The sequence below is a fragment of the Acomys minous genome, assembly GCF_964271855.1.
Source record: "Acomys minous genome assembly, chromosome: 9".
In the NCBI taxonomy this organism is placed as follows: domain Eukaryota; kingdom Metazoa; phylum Chordata; class Mammalia; order Rodentia; family Muridae; genus Acomys; species Acomys minous.
The window spans coordinates 42,316,431-42,339,108 of record NC_140490.1 but is presented as its reverse complement, the minus strand read 5'-3'; the positions used below and the strand labels follow the sequence as shown (position 1 = coordinate 42,339,108).

Below are 22,678 nucleotides of genomic sequence, written 5' to 3'. Positions count from 1 at the left end.
AACTTGGTGACATCATCACACAACAGGAAATCTCCATGAGAACGTCAACACATGAAAGCTACAGTTACCTTTATACCTGAAAACGTGACTGTAAAGACACAGGCCTCTGTTACTAGCTGTAAACACTGTATACTGTGAACACGGAGCGCTGAAGTGCTCTAGGTTAGGTGCGAAGCTGTCTGCAACACACTGGGAAGTAAGTAAGAAATGGGATGATTGCTGGATGGATGGGGGAAAGACACAACAAAGCCAGCCAAGTGAATTGTGAACACTTGGTTGTGACTGGATGCTCCCTCTCTCTCAGACGCCCCCCAACATTTCATGTTTGAAATATTTCATAATAAATGTTGGGGGGGCTGCTTTAGAGCATGAGGAAAAGTCAGCTGAGACCTCACTCCTCCACTTACTGAGGGTCCACTGATAGCCTAAGCTGAATAGCACTGGAGTAATTCAAGGAAACTATAACATTTTTAAACAAGATACAACACAAAAGCCCAGGCATTCCTCACAGAAAAGGAACTGTTTCATCTCCATCTCAGGCTGGTTAAATGGCTCGTGAGCAAAGCCTCCAAGCCTGAGTTCTAACCCTGTACCCACATGGTAGGAGAAGAGAACTCACTCCTTCAAGCTGTCCTGTGACCCCCAACATGTGTGTTCCCACACTGAATAAGTGCAATAAAACTTAACTTCCATCTGACTAACACATAAGATTCAAAATTTACTGAATAAAATAGTGAATTAAAAAAAATGAAATAAGCCAGGCGTGGTGGTGCACGCCTGTAAACCCAGCACTCAGGGAGGCAGGGGGCAGGTGGATCTCTGTGAGTTCAAGGCCAGCCTGGTCTAGAGAATGAGTTCCAGGATAGCCAGGGCTACACAGAGGTAGGGGGGCAGGGGGAGGAAATGAAAAATAAGCAGAGGATAGAGACTAAAGACAGGCGAGAAAGAAACAATTGGTTCCAGGAAGCATGCACGCTGCCAGCTGGCTGCAGAGCGACAGGGGGGACCTGGAGGGTGTGGTGAAGTGGCCAAATGTGGGAATCCATGTGTGGGAGGTAAGGATGGACGTGTTTGCTTAAGCCTGTGAATAGCCATTGAGCAATGTTGAGAGCAGCCCTCCTTAGCCACTGGAGACACGACCCATGACCCATGACCCATGACCCATGACCCTACAGAGGCAGGAAATTGGAGACAGCACTGTGTATGTATCCTGAGCTTCTTGCAAAGGGAAGTTGTGGCTAAGGTGGGGGGGGGGCTACTATTATGTGCAAAGGTGAACGGTTTCACTCTCAGCGTCGATATCCTGGGGCCATGGGGGGTCATGGAAGAGTGCACCCCTGAAGCACTGTGAACAGTCACAGTAGGGACTGCACTGGAGGACGTGCTGTGCGTCCAAGCCCGAAAAGGGTAGAAAGAATGCCAGGTGAGGTTTAGCTGCACTAGACGGACTCATACTTAAGAACAGCTTACTGACACACTGGGTATAACATTCGTAAGACCATAAAAGGAAGTGGGGCCCTTCCCTAAACATTTCCCCATACTCGCTGCCTCTCTCAAGAGAGCTTGTCTGATCAACAGCATGACAGGGAGAGAGAGGAAGAAACCCAGAGACAGCGCTCTGTCCTGTAACTTCCTGTGCCGGGTTTATCTATGGCTTAAAAATAAAGAGGAAATCAACAGTGTGAAACATATAGATAATTATAATTGCATGGTTTAGAACTTTATAAAAGTATATAAAGAGATCAGATTATAGTCCTATAAGTAAACATATTTCATATTACCTAGGCAGATAAGATAATTGTATGCATTAAGTTATGGGTAAATAAATTCCAACAGAAAATACTTGTAAGTGTGTGTGTGTGTATGTGTGTGTGTGTGTGTGTGTGTGTAAGAGAGAGAGAGAGAGAGAGAGAGAGAGAGAGAGATTTTGCAGTGCTGCAGGCTGTACTCAGAGCTTCATCCATGCTCCTAAGTGCCTCACAGCTCCAGCAACAATAACATGTAACGTAACAGTATATAATCACATTTGGTATAATATGTAAGTGTATATAAATAAGAACAAAGAAATATTTCAACTTTTTACTTGACTTATGCCTCTCTAAGTCCACATACCCACACTCCCCACACACACCCATAACACACACACCCATAACACACACACATACACACACACACACACACACACACACACACACACACACACACGAGGCCATTTCTCTGCCTCAGCCACCCTGGGTATGAAGGGTTGTTAGTGAGTTTCAGTGCTACTTCTCAGCAAAGAACAGTCCACCCATCTGCCCGACAGTTGGCCGCTGCTGTCCGCTCAGCTCGCTGCCCGCTGCCCTTACTCACAAAAGCCCTCAAGTTCACTATCCCGAGGGTCCTGAGGCCATGTAGAAATGGGAGCTACTGACCAAGTTCTGCTCCTGCTCAGAAATTTGGAAGGGCCTTAAAGGAAAGGACAGTTCCCACTTGCAAACACAGACAATGAAAGGAGGAACTCTCCAGCTACAGTGGGGAGACACCCCCACCCTCACCCCCATCTCCTCCATCACCACCCCCACCCCATCACCCATCACCACCCCCCACCCCCAACCCCCATCACCACACCCAACCCCCATCACCACACCCAACCCCCACCCTCCCACCCCCACCCCACCCTACCCTACCCCACCCCATATGGCTGGGTTGCAGAGAAGTGAGTTTTCACTGGGAAACAAAAGGCCCAAATCCAAGATCAGAATCTATCCACACTCCCTGAGGACCCACAAGCCACAGCTCTTCTTTAAGGGTGGATTTGAGGACCTGCTGCAGAGGGTGTCCTCAAGCTGAGTGGGCGCATCTAAAAAGTGCAGGCGTGGGTGTCAGGGACATAGCCCAGTGCAGAGCCTTTGGGGAACCTGTGCAAGATCCTGGGTTCAATCTTTAACACCAGAAAGGAAAAAGAAAAAAGACTGCAGATCGCTGGTGCTGGGTTGCAGAGTAAAAATGACTTCCATGTCCACAAATACACCCATGAGAATCTGGCGAACATGCTTAGAGATCCCATTTCGTTGCCCTGTGCAATTATAGGGGCTGAAAGCAATTAACATCTGGTTCTATGATCCTGTAAGTTTCCCAACTCCAATTAAATGCCTATTCATCTGAGCTCCCAGCCAGCTTCCAGCAAACTCACTATAGACGTGTCCACTTTGGGTTCAAAGCCTACACGCTTACATAAGAGAAACTCTCAGGGTGACAGTCAAGCGGCAGGGACTGATACTTACTGGAAGTTGTGGTTTGGGCTGTGTGTTGGACCTAAAGGCATGAAACAAAAAGACAAGTTATTAACATGGCCACTGGTACACACGGGCAGCTCAGCAGCTCCTCCCTCCCTGACACTGTCCTCATGCTTTGAGCTGTCCTTCCACTCAGGAGGACATGCCAGTGACACCAGACACCCCAGAAAGAGAACTTTCTGTATATGAATGTGTGTGGGCGATCGCTCCTCATCTAAACTTTATCCACAAAACCTGTTTAACTCATCAGGGCTGGCTCTAATGTGAGGCCAGTATGAGCACAGTTGATAGGCCCGAGGTGTTCGTTCCCTGGGACCCATGGAGGATGGGTGTGCTCATGGAGGTTAGGTGTGTACACTTGGGACACAACCACAGAAAAGTCATGGCAAGTGAGCCCTGACCAGAAGCATAGCCACAGACGGGTTTTAGGTTCTGGCCCCTGCTGTCTGTGGTATGACCCCCAGGGCCTGGGCTCCTGCAACGTGCTCTTGTTGCACACCCAGTTCACCCTGTATGTCTGGGATGCTCTTCTGTGGCCTGGGTTTACTGACTGCTCATCTGCGACTACTTTCCTTTAATAGCAGTGACCAGGCTCTCTCATGCTCCGTGGGAGAGTCCCTGAGGTGGTTTCTGGATGTTTGCTGACCTGTGCATGCTCAGCTTCAAATACTAAGCACGTCCCTCGCTCTGCGCTGCGAATGCTCTGGAGCCTCTGCTGTCGCCACTCACCGAGCCTCACATACAGAACGCCAGTGGCGGTGATGGTCTTCAGCCCGTTGGTAGCCACGCACTGGTAGTAGCCTGTGTCTGTTGTGTCCAGGTCTTGGATCCTCAGCCGAGAGCCGTATTCCGTCTTCCGGATGATGACCCTCCGTGGCTCCTGTACAACTGGGGCGTCATTCTTCAGCCATCGCACGTTGGGGGGTGGGTTCCCCGCCACTTTGCAGTGCAGGATCGCAGTCTGGCCCTGGACAATGGTGATGTTGTTGACTGGCTCCAGGAAATTCAGAAAGTAACCTGCAGGGGATAGGGTCACAGAGTGCAAACATGGTGAGGTCGGGGAGGAAGAGCCTGGGATCCTACGATCACCGTGAGGGAAGGGGAGCCCTTTTTATTTGCACACAGCACATCCTGTAACACTGCAGGGGACACTGAGTCGGTGAACTCGAGCCATGGCTTCCGGAGACCTGCAGGCATGTTTGAGAGTCACTGGTCACACGAACATTAGCAGCTGCTGGCTTCAACGTGGTTTTGGCATCCTGTTTTGTTTGAGTCTGTTTTTCTGACAGGTTTCACGCTGTAGCCTGAGCTGGCTCATTACAAAGCTCATAGCTCAGGCTGGCCTCTAACTCATAGCAATCCTCCTGCATCAGCCCTCCCAGGTGCTGGAATACCGGTTTGAGTCACCTGGCCGATGACTCTGTTTCAGACGACCTGATTGAATCCATGTGGCTGAGCCAGTCCTGCTCATGTCCTGGCCACAGGACTGGCACTTGGATGAAGCCTCTCTCATGCACACCTTTGCTCTGGAGGACACACTGTGTTCCACCCAATACTGTCTGAGGCCCTTTGGTTATTTGTTTTGTTTTGTTGAGGCAGGGTCTCACATGACCCCTGCTGGGCCTGAACTTCAGAACCTCCTGTCTCAAACTCCAGACCACTGGGATTACAGCCACATGCTGCCACGCCTGGCTGGGGACACTTTAACTATGAAAATCATTAATGAAACTGACGACACTCACTAGGCCCACAGTGTTGCCCCTCAGAAGGTGTTCACTAGCCGCCTTCTCTCTGCAGAAGGCGCTGTCATACCCCCCCACACATCTTCCTACTGCCCACTGCTACATCACAACACACTTGTTAAGTCATGATGAGTCATATGCACGCTGACATCAAGAACAACAGTTGCTACTTTGAGGGCATTTTTTCACTTAAATTCTGAATCACCTTAGTTAAGTTCCTTGTAAACAACAGGGCTCTGATGGGGGAAAGGCCCCAGTGCGGGTTCCTGTCAAGGCTGAGTTGTGATGGCTCTTGAAGCAGGCCAGTCCAGGTCCCTATGTTTGACCTCATCTACTCAGAAGAGAGCTATAATTTTCTTCACATAGGTCTTCCTATTTTATTTTTCAGGTAGATCACTAGGCTTTCTGTAATTCTCCTTAGCGATGCACATCAATTCCACCCCACCCCCCCATTGTCTATGCGGTTAAAGGTTGGTAGGAAAAGCCCACAGGAGCAATCTTCCATGAAAGGTACTTGTTTCCTATAATCACTCTTAACAAATGGCTAAAACGGCAGGGTATAAAACGACACACGTTTGCTCCAGCACACACAGGAGGAGCACAAAGGCAAAAGCCAGGTGTCAGCAGGGCTGGTCCCGCCCAAGGGTCCGAGTGTGAATCTGTCTGCGCCTTTGTTCGTCCCCAGGGGCCACCCTTCCTCCATGGCTCAAAGCCCCTTCCTTTGTCTTCATCATATTTCCTACCATGGACTCTGGTCCTTCGGCCTCCCTTCTGTAACAGCTTCTAGGTTATACTGGAGCCACCTGTGAATTCAGGGTGATCTCCTCATTTACAATCCTCAGTCACAGCTACAAACACCCTGTGCTGTGCAGGGAGACATAGTCACAGGATACGGACATTGGGGTGTAGTAACCTCTGAGGGAGCCGCTGTATTCACTTGTCCTATCGTCAGAGTAGCCACCGAGCTGTTGTCTTGGCTTCACTAACAACACAGCCTTTTGTTGTGAATTTACACCTCTCCCCTGCCTCTTCTACTACTCCTTTTTGTCCATTATTCTGGCGGATTAAAAAAAAAAAAACACAATAAAAACTGAAATACTGCAGCACACAGAAATCAAGACTAGACATATCCCTACAAACAACATAAAAATTTGATGGCTACCTTTTGCCGCACTTGACCTAGAACATTCAAGATGTCTGGGTGCCTTATTTCTCCCTCCGAGGAACGGCCATCCATCATTCCAGGTTGCATTATTTTATAGTTCCAGGAACTTTCTCTCAACAGGTCACCTTCTCTAGTCGCCTGCTTTCACTCAAACTGGTTTATGCTGGTACTGTTCTTTAATTACTGTGTAATAGTCCACTATATAAACACATCACGGTTTTGTTACTCATTTCCCAGTGGAGGGGCAGTGAGCTATTTGCACATTTGGGCTTCGACAGGTTTACCGACCATCTGTGTGCACATCTGGTCCTGGATATACTCAAGAGTACCTTAAAAGTACCTGCTGGATGTGGAGGCACTAAGTTCTGGAAGCTATTGTTTGCCCGTCTCTATAGATGTACAGCCTATAAACTTCTGAGTTAATGTGCCACCCCATCTTTGACCACACTTGGTCTTGGGGGACTTTAATTTTGTCAGTCAGATGCATGTGACCAAATGCCATGTAGTCAGTGGCTTCAGAACTCCAGCAAGCACCAGCATCTTCCAGAATGTGTCCTGGACGATGGACATCTTTTTTGAAATGGCCTATTCATCTTTCTTCTGTTCCCCCCTCTAATTTCTACAATTAATTCCTTCCCTATTAACAACTGAGTGTATAAAACATGCAATTTTCCTTCAAGCTCTTTAGCCACACAATAAATCACTTTAACCTTTCTATATTTGGTCAGACCCAAGTGGCTTATAATTCATTTTGAGTTTTTTTTTTTAATTTTACCTATGAGTTATTAATGGTGTGCGGTCTTACAGCTGTTAATTTATTTGGGCATATGTGTGCATGCACACACATGCCACCACGTGCATGTGGAGAATGTCAGAAGGAAATGAAGGAGTCAGTTCTTTCCTCTTCCCACTAAGTGGGTTACAGGAATCAAGTTAATGACCTCAGGCTTTGCCACAGGTACCATTACCCAGGGAGCCACATCACCAGCCTGAAAGGTATGCATTAGTTGCAGTGTTTTGTTTCGTTGTTGTTGTTGTTGTTGTTGTTATCGTTTTAGAAAAACAAGTTTTAGGGACCAGTAAGGTAGCTCAGGAAAAAGATGTTTGCCACCAATCCTGATGACTTGAATTTGACCCTAAAACCCAAGGCACACACATGCATGCACCACATAAAATAAATAAGCAATAAGTAAATACATGCAATGTAATAAAATTTAAAAACAGGCCGAAGAATTGCTCAGAGCAATGGCAGCTCTTCCAGAGGACCCAGGTTCAGTTCCCAGCACCAACATGGAGGCTCACCACCATCGTAATTCCAGCTCCAGAGGATCAGTATCATGTCTCGTCAGACAAAGCTTCCCAAACACAAGAACCTTTAAATACTGAATGAAGTACAGACCCTCCCTCCCTCCCAGCCACCTAGACTTTGCTTGCATGAGAGAAGCTTTAGAGTTCCTGCTTCTCAGTTCTAACTCACATGCTGCCTTTAGTCTCTCAGCTGTGATCATCAGTGTTGGTTTCTATTGTCAGAGTTCGGCCAAGTCATAAACTCTTTCCTTGGTACCACTTCTTGCTGAACTTACCCAGAATACATTTGTGCCTTGGGCGATGGACTGAGATTGTAAACAGGCTTATTCTTAGAGTAAAAGTATCTGTTACGTTCACCCTGAGGATTAGTTTAGCTGGGTATAGAACTCTAGCTCAGCAGCGATGTTGTCTTCTGCCTCTTCTGGGAACTGCTGAAAATTCTGCCAGTTCCCATTGTTTGCAGGCAATCTTACTAATTGTTGATGTCATTCCCCTGTCTTTGCCATCCTAAGCATCCGCTCTTAAAGCCACACAATTACTTTTATGTTAGCCTCTTCAGATCCTAGCTCCCTTCCTTAAGTTCTGAAAACTCATGCACTCATCAACGTAGTAAAAATGATCTGTCAGTGTCTCCTAAAATCCGGCCGTTATTCTTCCCCCTCCATTTCTCATTTGAGATACTCTCTATGGCACGCTGAGGTAGTTTCTGTATTGACTAAACTGCTCTGTAACTTGTCCATCCAGGCTCTCAACTCACAGGCACTACTTCTAGAGGCTCTGCTCGGTTCCCTTGTGAATCCACCAGTTCTTCTTCTGTGTGGTTTTCATCCTTTCCTTTAATGAAAGGTCTCCTGGCTTCACGGTGTACTGGCCAGCTACTTACTCTGTGCCTCTCTCTCTACGAGTGCGCTTTGTGACTTTTCATTGTAGAGTGCCCTTTCTTGAGAAATACTTTGTGGATAGGGCTCCTCGATAAGACAGTGTCATGGCTCATCTTAATTCTCTGCTTTGAGTTTCCCATAACACCCTAGCCACGGGGCTCGGATCTCTAGTGGTACCAGCTCACGTCTGCCTACGCATCTTCGCAGGTTCTTGAGCCAGGTTCTTCTCAGCTGCTTGGCTGGGCGTGCCACAGAACAGCAGCCTGTAGCTTGTGAGAGATGCTTTCCCACAATGCCTCAGTACTGTGGACTGAATCCATGGGTTCATTTTCTGCCTTGATATTCAGACTCAAGTCTCTTGATAAAACTGAAGCAGTGTTAACTGTCTCCATGGTTGGAACAAGATTTATCAGGCCTGACATGGAAATTCCATCGTTTTATTAAAAGCGCACTTGATTTTTATCCTGACCCATCACTTCTCCTTGAAAGAAAACCTTCGCTATCCAGCCCCCAAGTGGATAGAAACACTTAAGGCACTTATTCTCAGCCAGGGCCTTCTAGTCCTGTGTACTCCCCGCTGTGACATCTGCTTTCTGGAGTTGTTCCCACTCCAAAGGTTTGCCTTGGACACTTCTAGCTGCTCTTCTGCCAGGCCGCCTATGTCTTACTGGTGGCTGATTCTGAAGCCGGCAGACACGTGAAATCTGCTGGGCTTACCCCATTCTTCAGTGTCTGCCCAACCATGTGGCAGCATCAGAATCCAATTCTCTTTCACAAGTCACTTCAGCTTGAGGACCCTCCAAGGCTGCAAATGCCGAGAGCTGCTTTAGAACGGCCTCTGCCCTGGCAGCCCCGAGCTGTTACTTTTGATCCTTTCCTTTCTCTTTCTGGCTCCTGGGCATCGCTCCATTTTGCTCGTACATTTGCCAAAGCATTTACATCGTTTCCTAGTATTTTACCAAGCGCTGACCTGAGGGAGCTGCCAAATTAGCTTGGCCCACCATTCTCCTCATCATCCATTCTCCTGAGGCCAAACATGGTGAGTTCTAACTCCCCAGAGACTGTACACAGTATCCCTTCCCCTCAGGGTTGGACTTGCAGCCAGCCAGCTAAACCTCTCGGCTTCACTTCTCTGACATGCAAAAGATGAGGCTTGCACTAATCATTTTGTCCAAGCTCTCCATCGGCTCATGGAACGCCTCTGAGCAGTCCCAAACCTCTCTAGACAACTGGTCAGCTACCGGGAGCCAGGCAGCACTGAGATGTCACTGATGTAGACCTGGCTGGCACAGTGCACCGTGAGGAACAGAAATCCCCCACTTCCATTCATCTGGGTGAGTTTCCCTTCTGCACTGAGGTAACCTTAACTGCTTGACGCAAAGGGCTTCTTCTCTGCAGCGGCCTAGCATCAAAAGACCCCAGAGGCTGAAGGAGAATTCCATACCCAGGAAACTGCTCCCTTCTGCCCAGTCACACACACATCAATGATTAATGGTTTTATAACCCACCCAACTGCCCAGACAGTCATCCGTGTTGTCAAATGACTTAGGAGCCCCAGCACTGGCTCCCTGACCGGGCCAACCTGGCGTAGGAAGGAAATAAAGAAAGCCTTCTGTGCCTGGGGTCACAAGGTCATGGGGTTTCGATTGGTGGGAAACAAAACAGACAATTTCCTGGAGGGGCAAGTGAAAAGGAGACCCTGAGGGTCGCAGGGGGGATGTAAAGCTGCCAAACCGAGAAGAAAATATTTACAGGTCAATAAACTAGGCAGAGGCCATAGCAGGGGCTTGAGCTCCGTCTTCTCGGCCTAAGCCATCCAGCAGGCTGCACAGACCCACTGCAGAAAATTGGGGAAACAGGAGAGTATTAGAGATGCTGGGAAAAATAATACAGTAGGTGGGCGTGGGGGGGGGTGTGCTGGTACCTAGTCAGCCTTGCCAAAGCAGTGAGATCCTGGTGAAAGCGAGAGACTGCCTCAAAAACCAAGGTAAATGGTATCTGAGGAACAAATACTGAGGCTTTCTTCTGGGCTCTACATGCATATACACACATGTGCATATATAACCCCCACAAGTACACCTGCACACACATGAATGTGTAAGCATGTAAACACATACACACACACACACACACACACACACAGAAAGAGACAGACAGATGGAGACAGAGACAGAGACAGAGACACAGAGACACAGAGAGAGACAGAAACAGACAGACAGACAGACAGACAGACAGACAGACAGAAGCACACAGGCATTCCCACTGAAGTCAGCGTGGCTCTGAAAGACATTTCGGAGAAAGGAGCTGCTACAGTCTGGGGCCCATTCTTGGGTGAAATGACTTGCTACCTCAATCTGGACAGAATTGGCCTCAGCACAGGAAGAACGAACCCAGCTGAGGAGGTGGTGTTCATGTTTCACAGCATCTTCAAAGCTGAGAAAAGGGCGTCGGCACGGCAAGAGAAACATCAGCACAAGAAATGCCTGATGCGTCTGCAGAGCTGTGTGCTGGGGGTGGAGCTTGAGGGTGGCAGAGTCCTGAGATGAAGGCCTAAGGAGGGGGTGAAGACTCATCAGATGGCTGGTTTGCCATTTTTTCCTTTGGTGCTGGTGAACAAACTCAAAGCTTTGCATGTGCATCACACACACTCTATCACTGACTCACACTTTCTCCTCAGTTTTGTGGGGGTTTTGTTTTTGTTTTTTAAAACAGGCTGCTTAGGATGGTCTGAACTCCTGTATCAAGCAATCCTCCTGCCTCATCCTTCAGACTACCTGAGATCACAGCTACATGCTATTACACCCACACACACAGACCCACACACAAAAAACAAAAACAAAAACAAACAAACAAAAAACCAAAACCTCTCATGTTACTTTGAATTTTTATGTGTATGGGTGTTTGGCCTGCATGTGTCTGTGCACAATTTGCGTGCAGTGCCCATAGAAGCCAGAAGAGGGCAACATATCCCCTGGAACTGGAATCACAGCTGATTGTGAGGGGCCATATGGGTGGGTATCAAACCTTTCTAAGAACAGGCAGTGCTCTTATCCACTGAGCAATCTCTGTAGCCACAAACTCTTCTTTTAATAGAAATTTCACATTATGCTTTATTCCTTGAAATGCTCAATCTTTTAATTTCCCCTATAGAATCTTTCTCCCCCCACCCCTTTCTTTCATTAGTGCTGGGAATCAAACTCCGGCCTCACACAGTCTAGGCACCTGCTTTACTACAAACCTACACGCCCAGCCTTACAATCCCCTCTCAGCCTTCAGAACTGTGAGCAAATGAGCACCTGGCATTGTGCCTGCCCTGTTTGTGGGATTCTGGCATGGTAGCCACAGAGACTGAAACAGTTGTGAATACACGGTGAGAATATATTAATCAGAAAAGGCATCTCCCCCACCTCCTCCTCCCTCCCCCTCCCATGGTATAACTAACTCTAAGGATGTTTGGGAAGGGCATATGGGAACCTACTATTTTATAACATTTATAAAACACATACACACACACACACACACACACACACACACACACACACACACAGAGGAGATCTTAATTGGAATTACCTTACATAGGGGATTATGCTCCTCCCAGAAGCCACAGGTTGTTTTAAAAAAAAAAAAAAAAGGACAGTGTCAGGTTTAGGACATTTTCCTTTAAGTTGTTGGTCAGAGGTCCTGGAGACACCCCCTGCCCCGCCCCTGCCCCCCACATACACATACAATACAGGCAACTGCTGTTGCTCTTTGTTGCCTACCAAAACGTGATAGTAAGACCCCGTTGCTCATGACACAACACACCTGGAATACACATAGCACATGGGGAAGTTAAGTCGGTACAGTAAAGGAAGCTTCTTCCCAGCTGGCCAGCTCTCTTAGTGCTGAAAGGTGCTGTGCAGGCTGCTGAGGAGGGGAAAGAGTCTTCAGCAGTTTAGCCCAGCTGTGAGCCCAGGGAACTGCACTAACAGCTGGCATGGTGAGGTATGCCCATGGGTGCAATGGTGGCATGAGCGTTCGAGGTGTTGACAACTGCTTTCTACTTGGATTTAAGATCTGTTTCACAGGAGGAAACATACACCCGGTACTGCAAATCTGGCCAAGAACCCATGGTTGAGGAGCTCACAGGCCATGAGGGAGAATCTATTACAGTTTGCTAAATGGACATAGTATCAAACTGCCCTCAAAATTCCTATCTCAATACTCCCTTGACTAGTGCAGCTCTCAGACCCCATCAGAAGTTTCTTTGTGCAGTGGATGGTAGTTAACACAGAAACTCAAAGCTGGTCAAAGTGCGGAGACAAGTGACTGCGGAGTGCTCTGCCACAAATGGAGCATCTCCATCACACCAGAGATGGCCATTCTTGGCTGTCAACTTGACTGCACCTGAAATGAATAGAGCCCAAGCAGAAGGGTACACCTGGGGGGTTGCTCTTGGTTGAACCATCTGAAGTAAGGAGACCCACTCTATCTTTTGAAATGGGAACATCCACCTTTAATCTGGGCCACACTTTCTTCTGGTGGCAGCCTACATAAAGGACATGGTAGAAGGAAACTCTTGCTCATTATTAGAATAGTCAGGCCGTAACCTGTTATATACATATACAAATACATATACATATACAAATAAATATTATATACATATCACACACACACACACACACACACACACACACACACACACACACACACACACATCCTACCAGTTTTGTTTCTCTGGAGAATCCTGACTAATATAACGCCTCTCCCCAGGGATCACAGAGCATGCAGAAGGGGGAGATGGAAAGACAGAGGTCAGGGAAGCTAAAGTAAAACGGTGCCTTCCGGAGGCAGCAGGACTGCGACAGTCATGAGCAGCTGTGGTAGCCTGCACAAAGCCAAGCTGGTGGCCAACAGTGGGAAGGGGTTCACAAGCCTCTCTCCCGAGGAGCTGTGAGATGGCTGAAGGCTTCTGGAAGACGGCAAGGATGTGGCTCCTATTTGGTCAGCCATGTTCCAGTGGATGGCCCTACATCAAGAAGTACATCGACAGCACAAATTGGAGGGGATGGGTTATTTAAGAAAAGAAAGGTATTGCTCCTTCAAGGAAGCAGACATTTGTTCTCCCTTGTTCTGTCAATAAGACACACCTATAGTATAAGGTATGCCAGGTGAGCACGGCGCACACACAAAACTTCCAGGACATACAGGAGCCACCACAAGGGAACACAGAATGCTCTTTCAGATGGCAGCACAGAAAAGAGTCATGCTCTGAGACACCACCTCATGGCTATTTCATTGAGAGAAATAAATGTGGGGGAGAGACAACTGTAAACAGCTACTTTACAATTGGCCAAGATGCAAGGCCAGCCCCTGGGGCTCTGCTCAGAACCTCTAAGCACTCCAACACCCTTTCCTCCCCAACCAGCTGCATTTCCTGCAGCTCCAAATGCTGGCTTCCAACCCGCCCCCATCAGATCCCAAAGCCCTTCCTTGGGGCAGAAAAAAAGACTTCACATAGGACTCTCACATGCCCAGAAATGAGGACCCTATCACCTGCCTGATCAGACAGGTCTAACCCCTAGTGACAAGGACAAAGCAACCACCCTGTAGCCACCACAAGACAGCTGTGCTTCTGTCTTACCTTTCAGAGTGGGAAGTGGGCTGTCTGGTCCATCAAGTTGTCCCAAGGTGTCAATCGCATCGGAATCGTCCACCTCACCTGGGAGGAAGAGCACACACGTGAGATGCTGTGAGAGCAAGTGTGCCCAGCAGCAGCAGTAGCCACAGCAATAGCTGTGGCTTTCATAGAATCAGATTTTATGCCATTATAAAAGTGGTTTTTAGTTTATCCAAAGACCAGCCACAGACCAGTAGAACTTAGGAAAGAAGCCCTCTATGTCACCAGGGAGGAGAAGAACAGGAGAGGGAGCGAAAGAACGTGGAAAATGAAGAGATGAAGAGAGGAGAGGACTGGTTATCAAAATGAAGGAGTCTGAGCTTATTTGGATGGAAATTCCAGGTAATTAAGAGAAAAATTCAGATACCCCCCACCCACCTTTTTTTCTCTCCCTTGTATAGCCCAATATCAAACTTACTACATAGCCAAAGGCTGCCTTGAACGCCTGATCCTCCTGCCTCTACCTCAGAAGTGATAGGAAGGCCAGTGTGTGTCACCACACCAGGCTCTGAGAATTACAACTTTTTAAAGCAACAAATCCGTCCCCCACCACCACCATGCCTCCAGACCTGATGTGATGGATCTTACAACTGTACATGACAGAAATGTTTTCTTCGTAAGGATAGTCAAATACCACCTCTGATAGGACAACGATCCACCCCAGAGAGCACAGAATATGCTGGTTGAAACAGCCGTCCAGTGCACTGGAGCACCAAGGACAAGTGTAGATTCGGTTTGTCTGGATAGAACACTTATGTCCAAATATAGGCAGTAAGGGACTCAGTGTTAGACAGTCAGGGGAAGGGAAAGGTGCACTATCAACCAAGAAGCCACAAGAATATTTCACATACCCCCCTCAATTCCCAACTGGCCCCCAATCCATCACATTTATTTCCAGTCTTTACCCAGGATCCAAGCTTCACCAGGGTCCTGCTAGTTGAGGATAAGAAATTACAAAGTTTGGGGTGACTTACAACTTCTTTTCAGACCTGGAATTTGAGTATCAAAAGACTACAACACACTGGCCAACATGCCCTTCTAAAAGGGGGACTGGGACCCAAACTATTACACAGTGACCCTTGAGGGCACTCTTGTAAGTTAAGCAGGCCAGGCACAAAAAGAATGAATCCACTGTGATTACTTCTGAGGTCCCTAGAGTTGCTAGAGTCATGGAAGCAAGGGAAAGCGGTGGATTCCAGGGTCTGGCTTAGTAGAGATACAATTTTAGTTTAGGAAGAAGAAAATCATTCTGGATGTCCACACAGCACTGAGCATAGCCAACACTTCTGTACAGCAGCAAGAATGGTTAAAAAAAAAAAAAACCGGCTTCTTTCACTTTATGTATACTGAGCACAATTCAAGATACCCATCGTGATGTTTTTGAATGAGAAATGTCTCCACAGGCCCAATAGCTGAACACTTGGTCTCTAGCAGGTGACGCTTTTTAGGAAGGTTGAGGGACCGTTAGGGGGCAGCCTTGCTGGAGAAGGAAGGCTTGAGGGTTTATAGCCGTGTTCCACTTACAGTTTACTTTAATGCTTCATGTTTGTGGTTAAAGATGTGACTGCCTAGCTTCCTGCTCTAGCCACCCACTGCCAGGCCTCCCCTCCTCCACCCCCCATGCCATTATGGACTCTCTTTCTAGACCCTGAGCCAAAATAAACTCCTTCTTCCATAGGGTGCACTTGGTCATATGTTTTCATCACAGCAACAGAAAAAATAACTATTATAATACCGAGCTTTATAATTCAGTATCGGGTGACTTCTGGTTAGAATGGGAGCCAAGAATTACCTAAACAGCTTTGCTTCAGAGACTTCCTAAGGGCAAGTCTTGCCTGGTGAACTAAATGTCCAGCTGTGATTCTAAGACAGAGCCAGGGGGACAGGTTCTTCAGCTTGTCAGGCTAAGAAAACATTAGCTCACTTGCTCCTGAAGGCACCCGTCTCTAAGCTGGTTCTTTCATCTGTTTGGACGGTGGCCTCCACACCACAGGGCTTCCAAAATCCATGTCAGGCTGTGTGGCGCCCTTGGCCTCTGTCTCCGTCCCGCCTGCATGGCAGACTTGCATTAAACCAGCCTCGTTTTCCAACTCTTGTTTTCCCATCACTCCTGGTTAAACTCACCCACACTGTTTTTCATAAAATATTTACAACCCACAGTTGGGAACTAATGTCTTTATTCTTTAAACCTTCCCCCCAAGCGCTGTGCATTCCTGGGGGCAATCAGACAAACCTCCCTGGACCAACAGCAGGCACTCTGATCTCACAACAGCTAAAGCCCAGCAGGTGCTGAGTTAGGGAAGAAAGGCCCTGTCGTGTTGCCAAGATGGGGCAGCTGGAAAGATGAATCCTTAGGCACTTTACCAACAGAGCTGAAGTCAATTCCCAGAATCTTCACTTTAAAAAAAAACAATATCCATTCTGCGAAGCTCATGTCCCATGGCTACTGTGACTAAGGAACAAGTACTTTCATATACTTATTAAAAACAATATCCAGGCTTGAGTAGAGCACATGGAATCCCAGCGCTGGGGCGATGGAGACAGGCAGGGCTGGGGGCTCGCTAGAGGCCTGCTTTACTTATCTGGGGAGTTACAGGCCAGTGAGAGACCCTGTCATTAGCATCAAGGTGGATGGCACTTGAGGAATGAGCAATGGCCCAGGTTTTTCACTGGCTGCCACATGACATATTCACAAACATGTATGCATTAGCACTGACACAATTAAAAAAAAAAAGCCAAAGGTGGAAACTACTGTAAGGCTGTCGGCAAATGCCTGCATAATAACTGCACTTCATCTTGAAGCTGCAAACTGGCATGCTCCACAAGCTGTCGCTCAGCACTGTTTAGTAATAGAGAGACTACATGAAGTCAAACATACCAGCACTGTGTACACACACGATGAGGCAAGAGAGGCATAAAACTTATTAACTGCTTAGAAATCCACAAGTGGTGTGCAGCAGTCAAATAAACATTCACCCCAAAGCAAAAATAAAGCCTGGCACCCAGTTCCACTGGGATGGGTGGGGAATCCCAGGCTCCCTCCTGGTCCATTTTGGATGGGGGAAGCAGAGGCGTGCTTCTGAGTGGATGCCATTTGCAGAGTGGTGGTACATGAGTCCAAAGTCACAGCTGACACTTAAGGCTGGCATCTATGGGAGTGTTTTCGCTTTTAGCTTGTACACTTGTTCCTTTTGACCATATGTGCTAAGTCAATGAGGACATCCAAGTTAAAAAAAAATGTATGATCCACATAATTAGAATGCTGAGTGATGGGTGTAACATGCTGAAACAGACACACCCCTCTCCCCAACAAACACATGCACACGCTCATACACACACCCACAGGCACACACACGTACATATACAGACACACACATTCTCGCATGCACGCACACCATACATACATACACACACACATATACATGCATGCATACATACATACATGCACACCCACATCACGCACGCTATGGGACTCAGGTATGAGAAGTCCCAGGGCTGTGTTTCCTCTGCAGCTAGAGGCCACCAGGATTTCAGGATACCCAGACCCTGGGGTCCTCACAATGACACCATCCATTTCAGCAGAGCAGGACTCTGCTATTATTTTCCAATGGAAAGAATGGAAAACCCAGCATGTCTTGAAAATTAAAAGCCACATAAAGTTCAGGCCTGGAGAAAATGTCCTCACTCAAGGCACTGTGGTCTCCTGAAACTGATAAGCAAAAACAGGATAGGTGCAGAGGTGAACTGGGAAACAGAGAGAAGTGTGATCAGGGCCCAAGAGAGCCTTTCTGGGCCTTAAGAAAGGGCTAAGTGTAATATGAATGAAATACTAAGTGCACACACAAGACAACATCTAAACCCTACCCCATGCCCAAACCAGTACTGAGTTAGCTGGTATTGTTGCTAATTTAAACAGACACCCACATCCCACCTCCTCCTGACCCTGATAAGCACTAACTGCTAAGCCCCCTCTACACATTCCATACACAGGACACTACATACAAACACACGCATAGGCCAGGCATCCCTTTAAGTCTTCAGAAGTAAAATAGAAAAGAAAAAGGGAAAGGCGTCCAAAGAGGCCTGCTGTCCTGTGTGGAGGAGAATGGGGGGTACACAACACTCAGCCGATGTGTCAGAGAATGTCCATACACAGAGGCATGGCCAAGGGGTATGTGTACTCCAGATGGCTCTAGGTGGCTCCAGGATAAAAAGTGCAAGCTGTTGTGGTGTGAGATTGACTAAGATCACTGACAAATGGTGGGGAGGCTGCGAGCCGACATGCTCCCACGGTGGACAAACCCAAACACAGCCATGCTCCTGATGCGGAAGAGGTGGGAAACTGACTGGACAGGAGGTTGGAATGTTGTAACGGCAAGGTGGGGGCTATCCAGCAGCTGTTACTCGGAAAACACATGTCACCTGCACCTCTTCTCTTCCCTCTTCCTCCTCACTCCCTCTACCTCATGACCCCATAACAGGCAACCTCTGCTCTTGGCTCAACAGCTTTCTCTCAGCTCTTAACACAATGACTCGCATCAGTCACTACTGTTGTCATGGCCCTTGTGCCTAGTAACTGTTCCCATGTGCTCATCCTGAGCACAACAGTCTCCCTTTGTTTTCAGTTTAGAGCTCTGCAGTTTGAGTCACCTACAGTCAAAAAACAAAGACAAAAAAAAAATCATGTCACAGAAACTGTAGTGTGTCACTGTGTGCAACACAGTACGCCCTTTTGTCCACACACCTTTTCTTGCAAATGTCCAATGCAATAAGTCACTGGTCTGGTTCAAGGCTTCTGCTACACCATCAATACTGGATCCTCACCAGGACTCCTCTTGGATAACCTGTTGTTGCTCTGTGTCATGGAGATCCTGCAGGAACCCTCCCCGCTTCATGCATTCCAGCAATTCGTAGATGAGGTAGATGCTGGGGTGGGCTGACTCAACACCCCGGACCTGGGCCTGGGTAGTAGCTGAGTTGGTCAGCCCTCCAGCTCTCCTGCACCACTAGATAAGGGCTAGCTTATCTAATGTGGCAGCCGGCAAGGGGCAGGGCCAGCTCTCCTGCTCTCACGCCCTAAGGGCCAGCTCACCGACCTCCACAGCACCAGAGCAAGTTCTACTGTGTTGCCCAGGTGAGGGGCAGGGACCACTCACTCTCCTGAGTGATTATGGTGCAAATGAAACAACACTCAAGAAGAGAGACTCTTCACACATTTCTAGCACACTGTGATAATCAGAATAGCTGGCTATCTTGTTATCAGTTCTTGGTATTGACCTCTCACTGTGCCTAGTTTATAAAGTGAACATTTTCACAGGTGTACATGCATAGGCAGAAATACCCTCTACAAAAGAGCCTGGTACCATCTGTGGTTTCAGGTAACCCTTGGGATTGTGAAGATGGTACCCTCCTGAGATAAGGGAGATGTGTGTAAGACTGTTTGGTCTTTACATCGAAAGCCATGTGAGTTTGTACTGTGCAAGGACTCTGTCCCCAGCCAGCTGGCAATGTTGTAAAGCAAGGCATGTGCCCCTGTTACTTGGGTGGACATACCTAGGAGAATGATGTATTTATTGGTTGTTTCACTCATTGTTGGGACAAAATACCAAGTGAAAACAACTTAAGGAAAGAAGGGTTTGTTCTTAGCTCAGTTTGGAAGTGCAGCCACATATGTGGCACATATACATATACGCGGAGGATCCAACACCCTCTTCTGGCTTCTGAGGGCAGCTGCACTCATGTGTACGCATCCACACACAAAGTCACACACACATATGCATAACTTAAGACCTTTGTGTTTTTCTAAAGAGTAATGTAACAACAGGCACTGTGACTCACGTCTGCCATGGGGCAGCACTCTGGAGGCCAAGGCAAGGTTTCTGAAAGTTCCACGCCAGACCAGGTTTCATAAAGAGACCCTGTCTCAAAAGAAGCCCCAAATCCAACCAACCAAATAGAACAACGTATCTGTATTGTCTGACAAACATACCATGCTAACATAAACGCCAATGAACAGGGGACTGGGAGGGACAGGCATGTGAGCTATGAGTGTACTAACCAATTAGTTACAAAGTCCCTCATCATTCCATCCTCACAGGTCACAAAGAGCTGTCTGAAGCTTTCTGTCTCCCAACATCTTACAGCGTCTATGGCAGCATCCCTGGAAAACAATCCAAGGATGGTCCAGTGGCAGGGGTTTCACATGTCACCAGCGGATTCACAGGGCAACAAAAACCTTGGCACGAAATATTCAAGGGACTGCCAAGGGTTTTAGCTGAACCCCACCCTAACTGCCACTGGCTTGGTGGCAGCTGTGTTCAGGCAGGAACCTGTGGCATATGCTCTGGAACATAGGCACGTTTCTATCTCCACAACGACCAAAGGGAGCGGGCACCCTGTCACCATGGAGGACGTCTCTTAGCAGGCGGTTTCCCCGCAGGAAACGCAGTCGCTGGAAGCCCTGCTTGAATGTGTGTGAATTTTGAGTAAATGAACACTGCCTTCTAGTCAAGCGGCACTCTACAAGCCTTCCTTCAATGTGGCCTCTCACGTGGCACTTTGATTGACAGCACCAGTGAGAGACTCAGGCTCTCCCCCACCCCCACCCCCAGCATCTAGTTCTCATTAAGGGTGGAGACAGAATTAGGCAAGAATTTGCTAATGAAGTTCAACCTATGCCCTTGGACTTGAATCCCTGGTGCTAATCTAGTTTTCATGTGTGCTTCTTTTCAGTGCATTTTGTTGTCCAGACTTTTCATCTAGGAATCGCTTCACCTGGTGATCTGAGCCGGTGTTGCTCGCTGTGATGTAATTAGAGGCCAGGCTTCAGAGGAGCGCTCACACTTCAAAAGCTGGCTCCCTTTAATTAGTGAAGGGTTTTATTCTCCAAGGCTTGATGCTCTTGGATCTGGTCCCCGTGAAAAGGTGATTTCCAAGATGTGAGAAAGGAATGGGTGCGGAGAGCGGGGTGCAAAGACTGAAGCGCCGCACACCAGCAAGACGCTTGGAGAGCAAGAGGGGCGGGGGGGGGGGGGGTGTCTTATGATGAGCTAAACCGTGTGGAAATTCTGAAGGTAAAACCACCTACCAACCTGTGACAGAAACACTAGCCAAAATGATACTATTTCAACCACCTATTTGTAACCTTGGTCTACAAAGCGAGTCCAGAACAGCCAAGGGTACACAGAGAAACCCTCTCGAAAAACAACAACAAAAAAGACCTAGAATGAGCAAGGTCCAAAGTCTTGAAAAGGTGGGTGGCTAGGGACCGACCGTGTTTCCAGGAGCACTTATTAAGTGCGACACTGTGAGTTTTCACTGCCAGCTAGAAGCCCACCCAGCACTGGCGGTGAGCTGCCAGTATCCAATCGGGGAGATGGTCTTAACAGTTTGTAATGTTTTATTTTCATTACGTCTAACTTTAGGTTGGGTAAATATGGGCCTCTGCTTAACTCTGCTTAGAAATATGACACAAAAACCCAGCAACCTGGAGACAGAATAACCGGGGTCTCTTGCCAGCTTGACCTTGGCTTAGCTCCCACCTCTTCAACAAACATACTAAACCCCCAAGTCCACACACCAGCTCAAATCCCTTGAATATTGCTTTTATAATACTTTTTCTACCTTCTGCCTCTCACAGCCCCGAGCCCCCAACAAAAGCCTACTGTCAGGGATCCAGCGAGTATTTGGCTGAAGGGAGAGGCCCCAAGAGCTGCTGAACTGAGGCCTTTCATGAACTGTCTCTCTTTTTGACACTATGGTTTCTGGCAGTCAGAGGCAGGGAGAGTAGCCAGGCATGCCCCACTCGGGGAAGGTGTGGCTCCACCCTTCGCAGGAACACAGGCTCTGGAGCCTGCTTTCTGTACGGTGGCTTTCCACCCCAGAATCGACAGAAAAAACACAAACAGGAATACAGGCAGAATTCTCTACACTCGTGGTATTTTCCCCCCACTTGGTTTTCACAGAAACGGCTTTTGAAAACGAGGCATTGCCATCAAGTTCCCACTTTGAATCTCTGGGAAATTTTAATTAAAGGTGAAGAAAGATATTTAAAAACAAAAGCCTGAAAATCAAGTAACTAAACTGCCTTGTCCCATGAAAAGAATATTCCTTCGTTTCGCTTAGTGAGGTCTTAAGGCTCAGGTGATATGTAGACTCTTACTAGTAGTCCTGGCCTGCCGGGTAGGCAGATGGTACCTCTTCCCCAGAGTTTTCACCCTATCCAGGCTCAAATTTCTTTGACAACCATGACCTGATTCTGAAAACACTCAAAAGGTGAACATTTGGTGTCATTAAAGGTAGCAGTGTCAGCTTTTAAATTATTTATTATTGTTGTTGTTGTTGAGACGGCTTTCACTATATTGCCTCAGCTGGTCTGGAACTTGGGATGTAGACCAGTAGACCAAGATGGCCTCCAACTCATAGAGATCCACTTATCCATGCCTCCCAAGTGCTGGGTTTAAAGACATGCTCCACCACATTAGGCGTCAATGGCTTTTTCAAAGTTGTTCCTGTAGGAGCTGAAGAGACGGTTCAATAGTTAAGAGCGTGTGCTGCTCTTGTAGAAAGACCAAGCTTGGTTCTCAGCACCCTTACAGGGTGGCTTACAACTGCCTACAACTCTAGCTCCAGGGGATATAATGCCC

General features: G+C 47.7%; 1 protein-coding gene across 1 annotated transcript in view; it reads right to left on the bottom strand.

Moving 5' to 3' along the window:
• ROR2 (receptor tyrosine kinase like orphan receptor 2) overlaps positions 1-22,678 on the bottom strand; it is a 171,176-nt gene that overhangs the window by 18,204 nt on the left and 130,294 nt on the right. The window contains exons 2-4 of the mRNA XM_084796914.1: positions 13,998-14,075; positions 4,008-4,295; positions 3,267-3,297 (exon numbers count right to left, since the gene is read on the bottom strand). Coding sequence (XP_084653040.1) covers positions 3,267-3,297; positions 4,008-4,295; positions 13,998-14,075 — 397 coding nt within the window. The remainder of the gene's footprint in view (positions 1-3,266; positions 3,298-4,007; positions 4,296-13,997; positions 14,076-22,678) is intronic.